We start from the raw sequence: 12,191 nt of genomic DNA, 5'->3' as shown, positions 1-12,191 counted from the left end.
TCTCCTTGTACTGCATAGAATGTATAATGGTAGATGTATCTTACAAGCAAATCTGATCTGATCAGACCAATTTATGGATGATTGTTCCAAGCTTTTACCTAGAAAAACTTACACAAGCAGCCCTCCACTTATGACCGTAATCGAGTTTGGAATTACAGTCACAAATTGGGGCAGTCATTGAGTAAGTCACCACTTGACCTGATTTTGCAATATTTTTTTTGGTGGGGTGGGGGCAGTCGTTAAGCAGTTGCCACTGCTGTTAAGTAAATGCTGCAGTCATTAAATGAATGGTTTTTTAGTCAATGCGCATTTCCCCCCCAGAAACCAGATGTAAATGCCAGTTTCCAGCAAAAAAATATATAAATCGCTGCAGCAAATAGTCATAAATTCAGTTTGTGGCACCCAGTAACTAATTTTGGGGGAGTCCGTCATAAATTTCAAATGTTTGCTAAGCAGCCAGTCATAAGTCAAGGACTACCTGTAAAATACACATTCAGGACTTGCATACCATTTACCAAAAGACGGTTTAAGATTTCATGTTTGCTTAGAAATAATCCATGGGAGATATCTACGTCTAAAATGGGCATTCATGTGGCTGTATCAATTGCTGGGACGGGTATTTCAAATGTAGCAATTTGAAGATGCTGACTGAGGAATGCTGGGAGTTGAAGTCCATGCCTCTTACTTCCCACGATGGAGAAATAATGTTGGGAGTATTTTACATAATGTCATGTGCATGGTGCCAATTGCAGCGGTAAAGAGTGCACCATTGGAAGACCTGTAGGATCAAGTCGGAGACATCCTCCAGGAAAAAAAACATTTTGATATGGTTGCCAAGCTCAAGAAACCGTAATCATGATTCTCAGTCATCCAAGTCATAGTTAAACCAAATATGTTTTTCCCACCAGGCAAATGGACTCTTTTTTCCTCTTTCAAGACGTTTTGCTTCTCAGGCTCTGGCTGGCTGGTGGGAAAGAAGGATTTATACTCCTTCCAGACAGCTGGTCATTTGCCTTCTTGAAGAGGCTCCTGGAGGCCACCTGGAGCTTTACCTGTTTCCTCAGGGTCACCTGAGTGGTGCAAATGGGCGTGGAGACTTCTTGGAACTGCTGAAAGGGAGTGTGTTGTGGAGCTGCAGAATCATCCTGCAGAAAGCACAACTACACAACACTATAGTTCTGTTCAATTCTATTCTATTCTATTCTATTCCATTCCATTCTATTCTATTCTAGTTCATTCATTCCATTCTATTCTATTCCATTCCATTCTATTCCATTCCATTCCATTCCATTCTATTCCATTCCATTCCATTCTATTCTAGTTCATCCATTCCATTCCATTCCATTCTATTCTATTCTATTCTAGTTCATCCATTCCATACCATTCTATTCTATTCTATTCTATTCTATTCTATTCTATTCTATTCTATTCTATTCTATTCTATTCTATTCTATTCTATTCTATTCTATTCTATTCTATTCTATTCCATTCCATTCCATTCTATTCTATTCTATATCTTGGGCGCTCCAACACTGCAGGTTTTTAAGAAGAGGTGAGATGGTCTAGGAATTCTGGGAGTTGAAGTCCATGAGTCATAAAAGAGCCGAGCTTGCCTACCCCTGGTCTAGGGTCTCCTGCTTGAGCGGGGGCTGGACTAGAAGACCTCCAAGGTCCCTTGCAGCTCTCTTCTATTCAATGCAAGCTCCGTCCAGCTCTTTCCTCCCTCCCTGGCAGAGAGCGGCCACGCCCCCCGGCCAATCCGGACTCGGAGGTGGCGGGGAGGGGCCGGCCTTGCGCAGCCCCGCCCCTTTCTCCGGGGAGGGGGCGGAACCTTCCTGGGCGGGCCGCGCGGGCGGCGGGGAAGGCGTTGCGGGACGGACCCTCCGCCGCCCCAGCCGCCGCCATGCAGCTCCGCTTCTCGGTCCCCAACGAGGCGCTCTCGCTGCCGCCGCCGCCGCTGTTCAACTTCCCCTCCGTGTGGATGGCGGGCGTCTTCTGGATCAGCGCCTTGCTGCACAACGGCGTCAACCGCAGGCCCGCCCTGCGCTCCGGTCAGTCGCCGGGGCCTTCCGCGTGGCCCCCCGTCCCTCCGCCCTTGGGGGGGAGGGAGGGTCCCCGGGCTGCCCATCGAGGACCCGGCCGGCCCTTCCGCGGACACGGTCCCCGTCCCTGCTCACCGGCACGCAGAGCTCGAGGAGGCGGGGAGCCGGAAGGGAAGAGCCGCAGGCCCATAATCCACAGCCCAGGTGGAGCCAAGAGAAGCCCCACCCGGAGTCAGGTCGGGGGGATCCCGGTCTGACCTCCGGGTGGGACTCTGCTCCCCAGGGGGCCCTTCCTGGTGGGCCCAAATGGAGGATTTGGTTTATTTATCCTGCCTCCCTCTTTGGGGGTCAAGGGGCCATTAACGCCTTCATCTCCCTCCCCCCCACATACACAACAACCCTGCGAGGTGGGACAGTCTTGAGAGAGAGGAGCTGGCCAAGGTCACACCAAACGACCTCTATTAGTCTCTTAGTCCAAGCCCGAGAATAATCAGTTGCTGTTTTTACTATTATTAAATACAATTTTAATACACAAACATAACTAAATCTTATTAAAATGCAAGGGAACTCGTGGAAGACTGACCTTCGGGTAAATCAGCGGTCAGGTAGTGACAAACCCACCATTCAAAAGAGACAATAATAAAAAAATAGAAATGAAAACACCGGAAGAATTCTTCTCTTGCAGCCCACAGTCAGATAAACAGGGATTAATACCATACCAAAAAAAAAACGGGAGAAAAAAAATACTATATGCAGCCAAGGAACCACCAAGGAATAAACCGCAGCCCCCTCAACACTTGGAGGGCAAAATACTATATATATCAGGGGTCCCCAACCTTGGCCACATGAAGACTTGTGGACCTCAACTCCCAGAATTCCTCTGAGAGTTAAAGTCCACAAGTTATAAAGTGGTCAAGTTTGGGGACCCCTGATATAGAAGGCAGCCACTCATAAAATCATACGATCCGTTGGGTAATGAATATCTGCAAAGAAACATCCAAGCTCAGAGAGAACCGAAGGCTTCACCGTTGTTCTCTTTTTAAAATGATGATTGCTTGTAAAGAGTGTCTGGCGTGGGAACTGAATACCAGCAGCCTTAATGTGGGAAAATGCGTGTGGAAGTGATGGTCTGCTAGGACAGAGCTGGAAAAAGGGATAAGAGGGATAGAATCAAGACCACGTGAAATGCTAATACCGCTTTATAAGGCCTTGGTAAGGCCACACTCGGAATACAGCATCCATTTTGATCGTCACGATGTAAAAAAGATGTTGAGACTCTAGAAAGAGTACAGAGAAGAGCAACAAAGATGATCAGAGGACTGGAGGCTAAAACATATAAGGAACTGCTGCTGGAATCCGGTATGTCTCGTTTAATGAAGAGAAGGACGAGGGGGGACAGGATAGCAATCTTCCAATATCCACAAAGAAGAAGAAGTCAAACCTATTCTCCAAAGCACCTGAGGACAAGACAAGAATGGATGGAAACTAATCAAAGAGAGAAGCAAGAAGAAATTTCCTGGCAGTTAGAACAATTGATCAGTGTCTGAAATGGTATAGTAGGATATAGATGCCTCCAGAAGTTCTTCATCACTGGAAAATTTTAAGAAGAGATTGGACAACCATTTTTCTGAAATGATAGGGTTTTCTGCCTAAGCAGGGGGTTGGACTAGAAGACCTCCAAGGTCCCTTCCAACTCTATCATTATTGTTATTGTTAATCCAATATGCAATGAGGAGGAGGAGAAGGGAAAGAAGGAGGAAAGTGAGGAACACAGCAGATATAGTTACTTCAGTCCAGACCGAGTTCACCTTGTCTTCTTCATGCCTTTGTAGGCATCATCCTAGTGACAGCCACCTGCTCTATACCAGAGGTCTCCAAACTTATGGGCACCAGGGACCGGTTCCGTGGAGAGAGGTTTTTCCACGGACCGGAGGGGATGTGTGGTTTCGTGTGCTGCCTGCATCCCACGGATGGGCCTTTGCTTGTTTGTGCGGACCGGTTGCTGGCATGCTGCGGACCGGTACCAATCCACGGACCGGAGGTTGGGGACCCCTGCTCTTTACCGTTTGAAGCGCCATTTGGGAATTTTGGGACAGCTTGTTGAACCTGTCCCTTTGCTCTCTTGATCTTTTCCAGGCGTCCATCGTCAAGTCCTGATGGCCACTCTGGGCTTTTGTTTCGGCTACTACATCAAGAGATACTCCAATTACTACTACGCTGAGAGGGACAGAGAGCTTTTCAGTTACATAAAGCATCATCCGGAGGACTTTGTGGAAAAAGGTACTTTTGTGTGAAACAATTTCCGGAAGAGCCGCTCAAAGGCTTAAAGGGAAATTAGAGGGGGGGGAAAGCAGCTGTTTTCTAGGGCAGATGGTGGGACCCCCAGCTGTTCCTCCTGAGGTGCCCACAGAATGGATGAGGTAAAGGCCCCCAAATAATTCCTCAAGCGAGTTGTCACAAATGACCTGTGTGACAGCCGCAGCCAGGTAGCCAGTGATGAGGCCGCTGGAAATTATAGTTCAGCAATAGCTGGATTGTTGTGAGTTGTTGAGTGTCAGGAGTATATGGAACTGGACAGATTTTCGGGTATCAAAATCTGGGAATTTTGGGTGAGGGAAGTTTACGTTGTTTGAGTCTTGATTCTTGGCAACTGTTTAAACACGTTCACGCATATTTTCTTGGCAACATTTTTGGAAGCGGTTTTCCCTTCTTCCTAGGGCCAAGAGGGAGAGACTGGCCCAAGGTCACTGAATTGGCTTTCATGCCTGAGGCAGGACTAGAACTCGCCACCTCCTGGGTTCTAGTCCGCTGCCTGAACCGTTGATTCAGCAGACCAGACCCCTTGATGGGCAATTCTGGTCACCCCCTCTGAACAGGGGACAAATCTACAGGACTAATCGGGCTTTTCCAGAATGAATCAACATTTTCCTTAGACGTGACTTTAGAGCTTCTTAACAGAAACTCTTGCTTGCTTAAATTCTCTTTTGGGGAGGGTAAACAAGATTGATGCCTGAGGTTTACGGTAAACATACCCAGAAAAAATACAGGCAGTGCTTTTCCATGTCTTTGGTTTAAGAATAAGCTTCGTCAGCAGGGATCGTTTCCTATTTTGCTAGAGCCTAGGAAAATTGGAGACATTCTGGAAGACTTTGTCCCAACTCGCTGAAGGCTGCCAGCAGATCCCGCCGTCTTCTGGGTGGTTTCTCTCCTCTCTCCTCTTGCGTGTGGATGCCCTCCGGGTCAAATCGCCTGTTGATAAACGTGGATTGTATCCTTTCTAATAAAAGCTAAATGAAGGTCCAGCCTGCCTTTTGTGTTCATGATGTACGCCTCAAAATGGGGGAGAAGACGCCTGGGAGATTTAGTATAAATTTACCCCTGCAGAAAGTTTGAACCCGTGGTCCCTGATAACGAGGAGAGACTAACCGCTGAATAACAGCTCCTGCGGCGCAAAGGACTGGGAGGAGTTTGTAGAACAAAGGGGTGCCATTTTGGTAGCCTGGCACCCCAAAACGGGTCCTGTAGTCTTTCCCCTGTTTAAGGATCTGCCGGTATCCGGTCTGCAAACGTAAGTTGTTTCAACCAACAGCGTGAAGCCTGAACCTCCCTCTCCGTGACTTTCAGGGTCCTCTTGTGTGAAGCCCAACGCTGCAGGTTTCTAAGAAGACCCTGGACAGGCCTTTGTCTGAAACGGTATCGGGTTTCCTGCCTGAGCAGGGGTCGGACTAGATGACCTCCGAGGTCCCTGCCAACTCTGTCGTTCTGTTTCAAACCGGTTTCTCCCTCTCCTCTTCACGCCATCCTCCCTTTCCAGGAAGGTGTTCCGGTCAAGGGCTTGGAGTAGGAGAAGGGAGACCTGGGTTCAAATCCTCCCTCATTGAGTAACTTGGGCCTCCCTCCGCCTAGTTCAGCTCACAAGGTCGTGGTGTGGAAAACCTCCGGAACGGCTGAGCTCCTGAAAAAGGCCTGGTCGTTCGGTGGTTCTAATCTGCTGATGAAGCGTCTTGCATCTTCCTCCAAGCCTTTCCTTTGATGTACCTACACGGTTTGTCTCCTAAGAGGGCCATAAAACAACTGCAATTTACCGTCATGTCATCGTGGTGTTTTTCTCCGTTTCCCCCTGAATGGTTTCCACCAACAGCTTGGGCCCGTGAACCTCCCTCTCCTCTGGGACTTGCAGAGGCCTCTCGGGCTGAAGCCGTGGCCTCTGGGCTGCCTATTGCAAGTCTCCCTGTCTACCCTCAACCCCTCAAGCGGTTGGAGGCGGTTACGGGGGTCCAAGGTTACTGGGGAGGGAGGTGGGCTACCCAGAAGCGCTGCCTTCTTTCTCCGTGCATCGTGAAGCTCCCAGCCCTGCCGATCTGGAGGCGAGGTCAGGGTTAGGAAATGGGGATGCTGGAAGCGACGGGCCGGTGACTTCTGACCGGCTTCCGCTTTACGGTCAAGGGTGGGACTGTCTTAAAAATGGGACATAGATTGGAACAGCTCCAGGATGGAGTGAGATCCTCTATTTTTAGAAACTGGGCTATAAGCCTTTGTCTGGAGAGAGAGAGATGCCAGCGGGGATCCTTCGGCTGTGTGAAGCCCTTCAACCACAACAGGGCAAAGTGCCAGGTCTAAAAGCAGAACGGTCTTTTTTTGTTGTTTTTCTTTCAATCTTGGGAAATAATTACAGTTTGGTTCTGGCAACTTTAAGACTTGTGGATTTCAACTTCCAGAGTTCCTCAACCGGCCAAATTGAAGTCCACAAGTCGTAAAAGTTTGCCAAGTTTGGAGACTCCTGATCTAAAGCATAATAAGGAGCCGTGAAGTTCAGATCTGATCGTAAATAATCACACACCAAAAACTCCCAATTCAGGGCTTGAAGAATTCAGGAATTGCGGCTGTTGGCCATCTGCGGTCCAGCTGGGAAGTTGTCTCCGGCAGATGCAATGGTTTCTTTCCAGGGAAAGATAGATAGATAGATAGATAGATAGATAGATAGATAGATAGATAGATAGATAGATAGATAGATAGATAGATAGATAGATAGATAGATAGAAGAAAGAAAGAAAAAGAAAGGAAAGAAAGAGAAAAAGAGAAAGTCAGATTTGTTCTGGGAAGGAAAGATAATTGGGAAAGTTTGAAAGCTAAAGAGAACGATGCAGACAGATGTGTTCAATCACGGTGTTCATCCACACTCGAGGAATATCCTATGGAGCTTTGAAGACCAGGACTGCAAAACTCCTGATGACTCCTAGATGGCAGTAACAGGTGAGAATTTTCTCTTGACTCCTTGGTGCCATCTGGTGGTGACTGAGGGTGCTGCAGCCAGATGTGGTAGTATTAAAATGAGGGAAATAAATGGCTCTCTTTCCCTTGTCTCCCTCCTCTTGAGGCGTTCCTCCCTCGGTCCTAACAAAGCTGTTTTAGACTCTGGACTGAATCCCCTGATGCAATTCCATTGCTTCACATCGGTTCCACCTTTGCTGCATCAGCCAGATTCTCGTCATCCGGCTAAATCAGGCCCTGGATTTCTGCCCTCAGACCTTGCCCAGATGGGACTGTCCTGGCTTGGCAGGAGCATGAACACTGCAAGAAGGTAAACTTGCCACAAATGAGCCACATTTCAGTGGTGTGCTTGTTGCGACAAAGGGTGATTCCCTTTTCAGAAAGGGACTGCTGCAAAATCCCAGCTTGAGAGACTTTGATTCCTAGTTAAAGCAGGGTCCATGGGAAAGGATTGGGTTTTTACAAGCTTTAGCACTGTGAAAACACTGCAGTTTAAGCCTTCTCTCTCCCCTCCCCTTATCTTTGAGAGTAAGCAAGAAAATTTCATTGTTAATGTGTGCCAATGTAAAAAATGACAATAAAGGTTATTATCTGTGAGGGACGCGGTGGCTCAGTGGGTTAGGACGCTGAGCTTGTTGATCAGAAGGTCGGCAGTTTGGCGGGTCAAATCCCGAGTGCCATGTAACAAACAGAGTAAGCGCCTGTTACTCATCCCAGCTTTTGCCAACCGAGCAGTTCAAAAGCACGTAAAAATGCAAGTAGAAAAATAGGGACCACTACGGTGGGAAGGTAACAGCGTCCCGTGCGCCTTTGGCATCCAGTCATGCCGGCCACATGACCACGGAGACGTCCTCGGACAAACGCTGGCTCTTCGGCTTTGAAACGGAGATGAGCACCAGCCCCTAGAGTCGGAAACGACTAGCACGCATGTGCGGGGGAACCTTTACCTCTATCTATCTATCTATCTATCTATCTATCTATCTATCTATCTATCTATCTATCTATCTAATTATTCTATCATCTATCATCTATCTTACCTATTTCTATTTATATATCATCTAATCTATCTACTCTTTATATTTATCATCTATCTAATCACTATATCTTTCTAGTCTAATCACTATTTATATCTTATCCAGGGCTTTTTTTCTCACAGAACACTCCTTAGGAGCCGGGGAGCGATGCTGCCTCAAGAGGGAAGAGCGTTGGGCGGGAGCCGGCAGGGCAGTCCTGCTCACGCGCGCATTCCCCGGCTGCTAAGGAGTGCTCCTTAACAGCCGGGGAGCGCGCGCGTGCGCAGGACTGCCCTGCCGGCTCCCGCCCGATGCCGGACGGCTCCGCCGATGCTGCCTCAAGAGGGAAGAGCGTGAGGCGCCTGCCATGGCTCCCCGAGGACTCCTTAGGAGCCGGGGAGCGCGTGCGTGCGCAGGACTGCCCTGCCGGCTCCCGCCAGATGCCAGCCTGCCCTGCTTCCTCCACAGTGAGAGGGGAGGGCGTGCCTTCCCGGGCTCGCTGATTTTCCAGCGTATAAGACGAAAAATCTTGAAAATCATCTCAAAAGTTGGGGGGTCGTCTTATATGCCCAGTCATCTTATACGCCGGAAAATACGGTATCTATCATCTAATCACTATATCTAGTCTATCTAATCACTATGTCTTAGCTCTATCTGTCTGTCTGTCTGTCTTATCTATCTATCTATCTATGTATCTATCTTTCTATCTATCTTTGGAGATTAGCAGAACCCGTCACTTTCAGCTAAGTTTTTTTTTTAAAAAAATCACGTCCATTTTAAAGTGAATCATTGGTGAACTTAACAAAGAGCATATATGGCTAGTCTTCAAATTACAACCACTCATTTAGCAATCAAAGTTACAATCAGAGTGAAAAAGAATGACTCCTGACAGATCCTGGCACTTATAACTGTTGCATGGCGTCTCTGTGGCCAACTAGATCAAAATTTAGGCGTTTGGCAGCCTGTATTTAGGATGGCCGCCCTGTTCATCTGATCGCCGTTTCCAACCTTCCCAGCCGGCTTTGAACCAGCAAAGTCAGCGGAGAGTGCTGGATTTGCTTAATGACATGTTTCACTTAACGGCTGTAGCGATTTGCTGAATGACCGTGGCATAAAAGTTCGTAAAATTGGGTGCGGCTTACCTAACTGCCTTGCTTAGCAACAAAAATTTGGCTCCCAATTGTGATCGTAAGTTGGGGAGCAGCTGCATATGACAGAGGAGAGTGGTCAGAACGGTGCGGTTGAAGCTCTCCCCACTTTTACGTGCATTCCCACCGTTCATTTTGCTGATCCGCTAAAGAAAGAAATAACTTCTTTTCTTCTAAAAAGGGGACAATCTTAGCCTTAAGACAAATTCCTCAGCTGGGGTTAAAGAGATAGAGGGAGTGTCTGTGGGCTGCCCTTGAGGACCACTCGGAGGCTTCGGCTGGTGCAGAATGCGGCCGCGTGAGTTGTGATGGGGGTTTCCCGACACTCCCATGTAACACCTCTACTCCGCGAGCTGCATTGGCTTCCGGTTGCCCTCCGGGTGAGATTCAAGGTGCTGGTGATGACCTATAAAGCCCTAAATGGCTTGGGTCCAGGATATCTGAGGGGACACCTGCTCCCTTCGTCCTGTGCGCTCCCACAGGGAGGGTCTTCTCAGGGTGCCGCCAGTTAGAGATTGCCGGCGGGTAACACCCAGGGGGAGGGCCTTCTCTTGGGTGTGCCTGCCCTTTGGAACCAGCTGCCTGTAGAGCTCAGGACTGCCCCTGACCTTCGTTCATTCTGCCGGGACCTGAAGACCTGGCTCTTTGAGCTTTCCGGCCAGAACTGAGAATTTTTAATTTTAATTTTATTTTAATTGGGTTTTAATTGGAGTTTAATAGGGGTTTTATATTTTATTCAAGGACTAAATTTAATTATTTTAATTGTTCTTAACTTTTGTAATTTGTATTGTTATTTTATATACCTTGTGAACCGCCCTGAGTCCTACGGGAGAAGGGCGGTATATAAGTCCAAGAAACATAAATATAAACATCTGGGTGATGACAAACAAGATGTTGTGTTGCGGGGAAGGCAACTATCATAACTTTGAACCAGGGTCATAAGTGGCCTCCAGGTGGATCCGTTGCAACTTTAAATGTTTCTGGGAGAGAGAGAGGAGGGAGGGAGGGAGGGAGGGAAAGAAAAAGAAAGAAACAGGAAGAAAGAGAAATAAAGAAAGATGGTAGGATAGATAGATAGATAGATAGATAGATAGATAGATAGATAGATAGATAGATAGATAGATAGATAGATAGATAGATAGATAGATAGATGATAGATTAGGCAGGCAGGCAGGCAGGCAGACAGACAGACAGACAGATGACAGGTAGGATAGACAGACAGACAGGTTGGATGGATGGATGGATGGATGGATGGATAGATAGATAGATAGATAGATAGATAGATAGATAGATAGATAGATAGATAGATAGATAGATAGATAGATGATAGATAGATGATAGATAGATAGATAGATAGATAGATAGATAGATAGATAGATAGATAGATAGATAGATAGATAGATAGATAGATAGATTAGACAGGCAGGCAGACAGGTAGGATGGATAGATAGATAGATAGATAGATAGATAGATAGATAGATAGATAGATAGATAGATAGATGATAGATAGATAGATAGATAGATAGATAGATTAGGCAGACAGGTAGGATGGATAGATAGATAGATAGATAGATGATAGATAGATAGATAGATAGATAGATAGATAGATAGATAGATAGATAGATAGATAGATTGATTAGGCAGACAGGTAGGATGGATAGATAGATAGATAGATAGATAGATAGATAGATAGATAGATAGATAGATAGATAGATAGATAGATAGATAGACAGACAGACAGACAGACGACAGGTTGGATGGATGGATGGATGGATGGATAGATAGATGACAGGTAGGTAGGATAGATGGATGGATGGATGGATGGATAGATAGTTGAGAGACAGAATGTCTGCCTGTGTGCATTTGTGTGCATGTATCAAAAAATGTCTCATGAAAAAAAGAACCAAGGGGGACAAGATAGCAATGTTCCAGTGTTTTAGAGGTTGCCACAAAGAAGAGGGGTGGGGGGTGTTCAGAAGGCAGGACAAGAAATAATGGATGGAAACTAATCAAGGAGAGAAGCAACCTGGAATTAAGGAAATTAAACTTCCTAACAGGACAATTAACCAGTGGAACACCTTGCCACCAGAAGCTGTGAATGCTCCAATACTGGAGGTTTTTAAGAAGAGATTGGACAGCCATTTGTTTGAAATGGCATAGGATCTCCTGCTTGACCAGGGGGTTGGACTAGAAGACCTCCAAGGTCCCTACCAACTCTTAGTATTCTATGTTCTGTAAAAATTATATTCCTAGTTTTAAACCTCTTATGGGAGGCATTGAGATAGAATACCCTCAGATTCCCCAATCCCCAGAGAGAAACTGTCCTTTCACGCTGGGCTTTGCTTGGAATCTTAATGGGTTATGCTGGTTAAAGGGTTGAATTAGCCTCAGTTTGTTCACTTTTCATCATAAAAACTCAATGGAGGTTTGGGGAGTGTCAATCATTTTTTCCCCCACCCGATCTACCCCACAGGGCTGTTGGGGGTAGGAATAACACAAAGGGGCATTCCGTACTAAAGCCATCTTGTGCTCTTGGTGGAAAAGTAAAAATACTAAAAAAAACTAAATTAATAATAGTACTTAAAGAATTACATGCCTGGGTGCTCATATTGTCTCAATTATCAAGGGTAAGAAAGATGTTGGAGCCAGCAGCTACTCAAGGTCCAAACTACTAGTAGAATCATGTTCTAAATGGGGGGGAAAAACCAGCCTTGTAC

General features: G+C 46.6%; 1 protein-coding gene across 1 annotated transcript; it reads left to right on the top strand.

Annotated features, from left to right (window-relative positions):
- The first annotated feature begins 1,830 nt into the window (after window positions 1–1,830).
- Window positions 1,831–7,098, top strand: NDUFC2 (NADH:ubiquinone oxidoreductase subunit C2). The gene is made up of 3 exons (XM_081327898.1): window positions 1,831–2,051; window positions 4,179–4,322; window positions 5,159–7,098. The coding sequence occupies exons 1-3, from the start codon at window positions 1,904–1,906 to the stop codon at window positions 5,206–5,208; spliced, it is 342 nt and encodes a 113-aa protein (XP_081184024.1). The 5' UTR covers window positions 1,831–1,903; the 3' UTR covers window positions 5,209–7,098.
- Window positions 7,099–12,191: the final 5,093 nt, after the last annotated feature.

This window comes from Vipera berus (assembly GCF_964194415.1).
Source record: "Vipera berus genome assembly, chromosome: 4".
Taxonomy (NCBI): domain Eukaryota; kingdom Metazoa; phylum Chordata; class Lepidosauria; order Squamata; family Viperidae; genus Vipera; species Vipera berus.
Note: the sequence above shows the minus strand (reverse complement) of the source record. Positions and strands in the feature narration are given on the sequence as shown.

What these genes read in the sequence shown, in the direction of transcription:
- NDUFC2 (XM_081327898.1), top strand. Translation starts at nt 1,904, where the DNA reads ATGCAGCTCCGCTTCTCGGTCCCCAACGAGGCGCTCTCGCTGCCGCCG. An exon ending in CAGGCCCGCCCTGCGCTCCG is followed by an intron (nt 2,052 to 4,178) that starts GTCAGTCGCCGG and finishes GATCTTTTCCAG; the next exon opens with GCGTCCATCGTCAAGTCCTG. An exon ending in GGAGGACTTTGTGGAAAAAG is followed by an intron (nt 4,323 to 5,158) that starts GTACTTTTGTGT and finishes CTATTTTGCTAG; the next exon opens with AGCCTAGGAAAATTGGAGAC.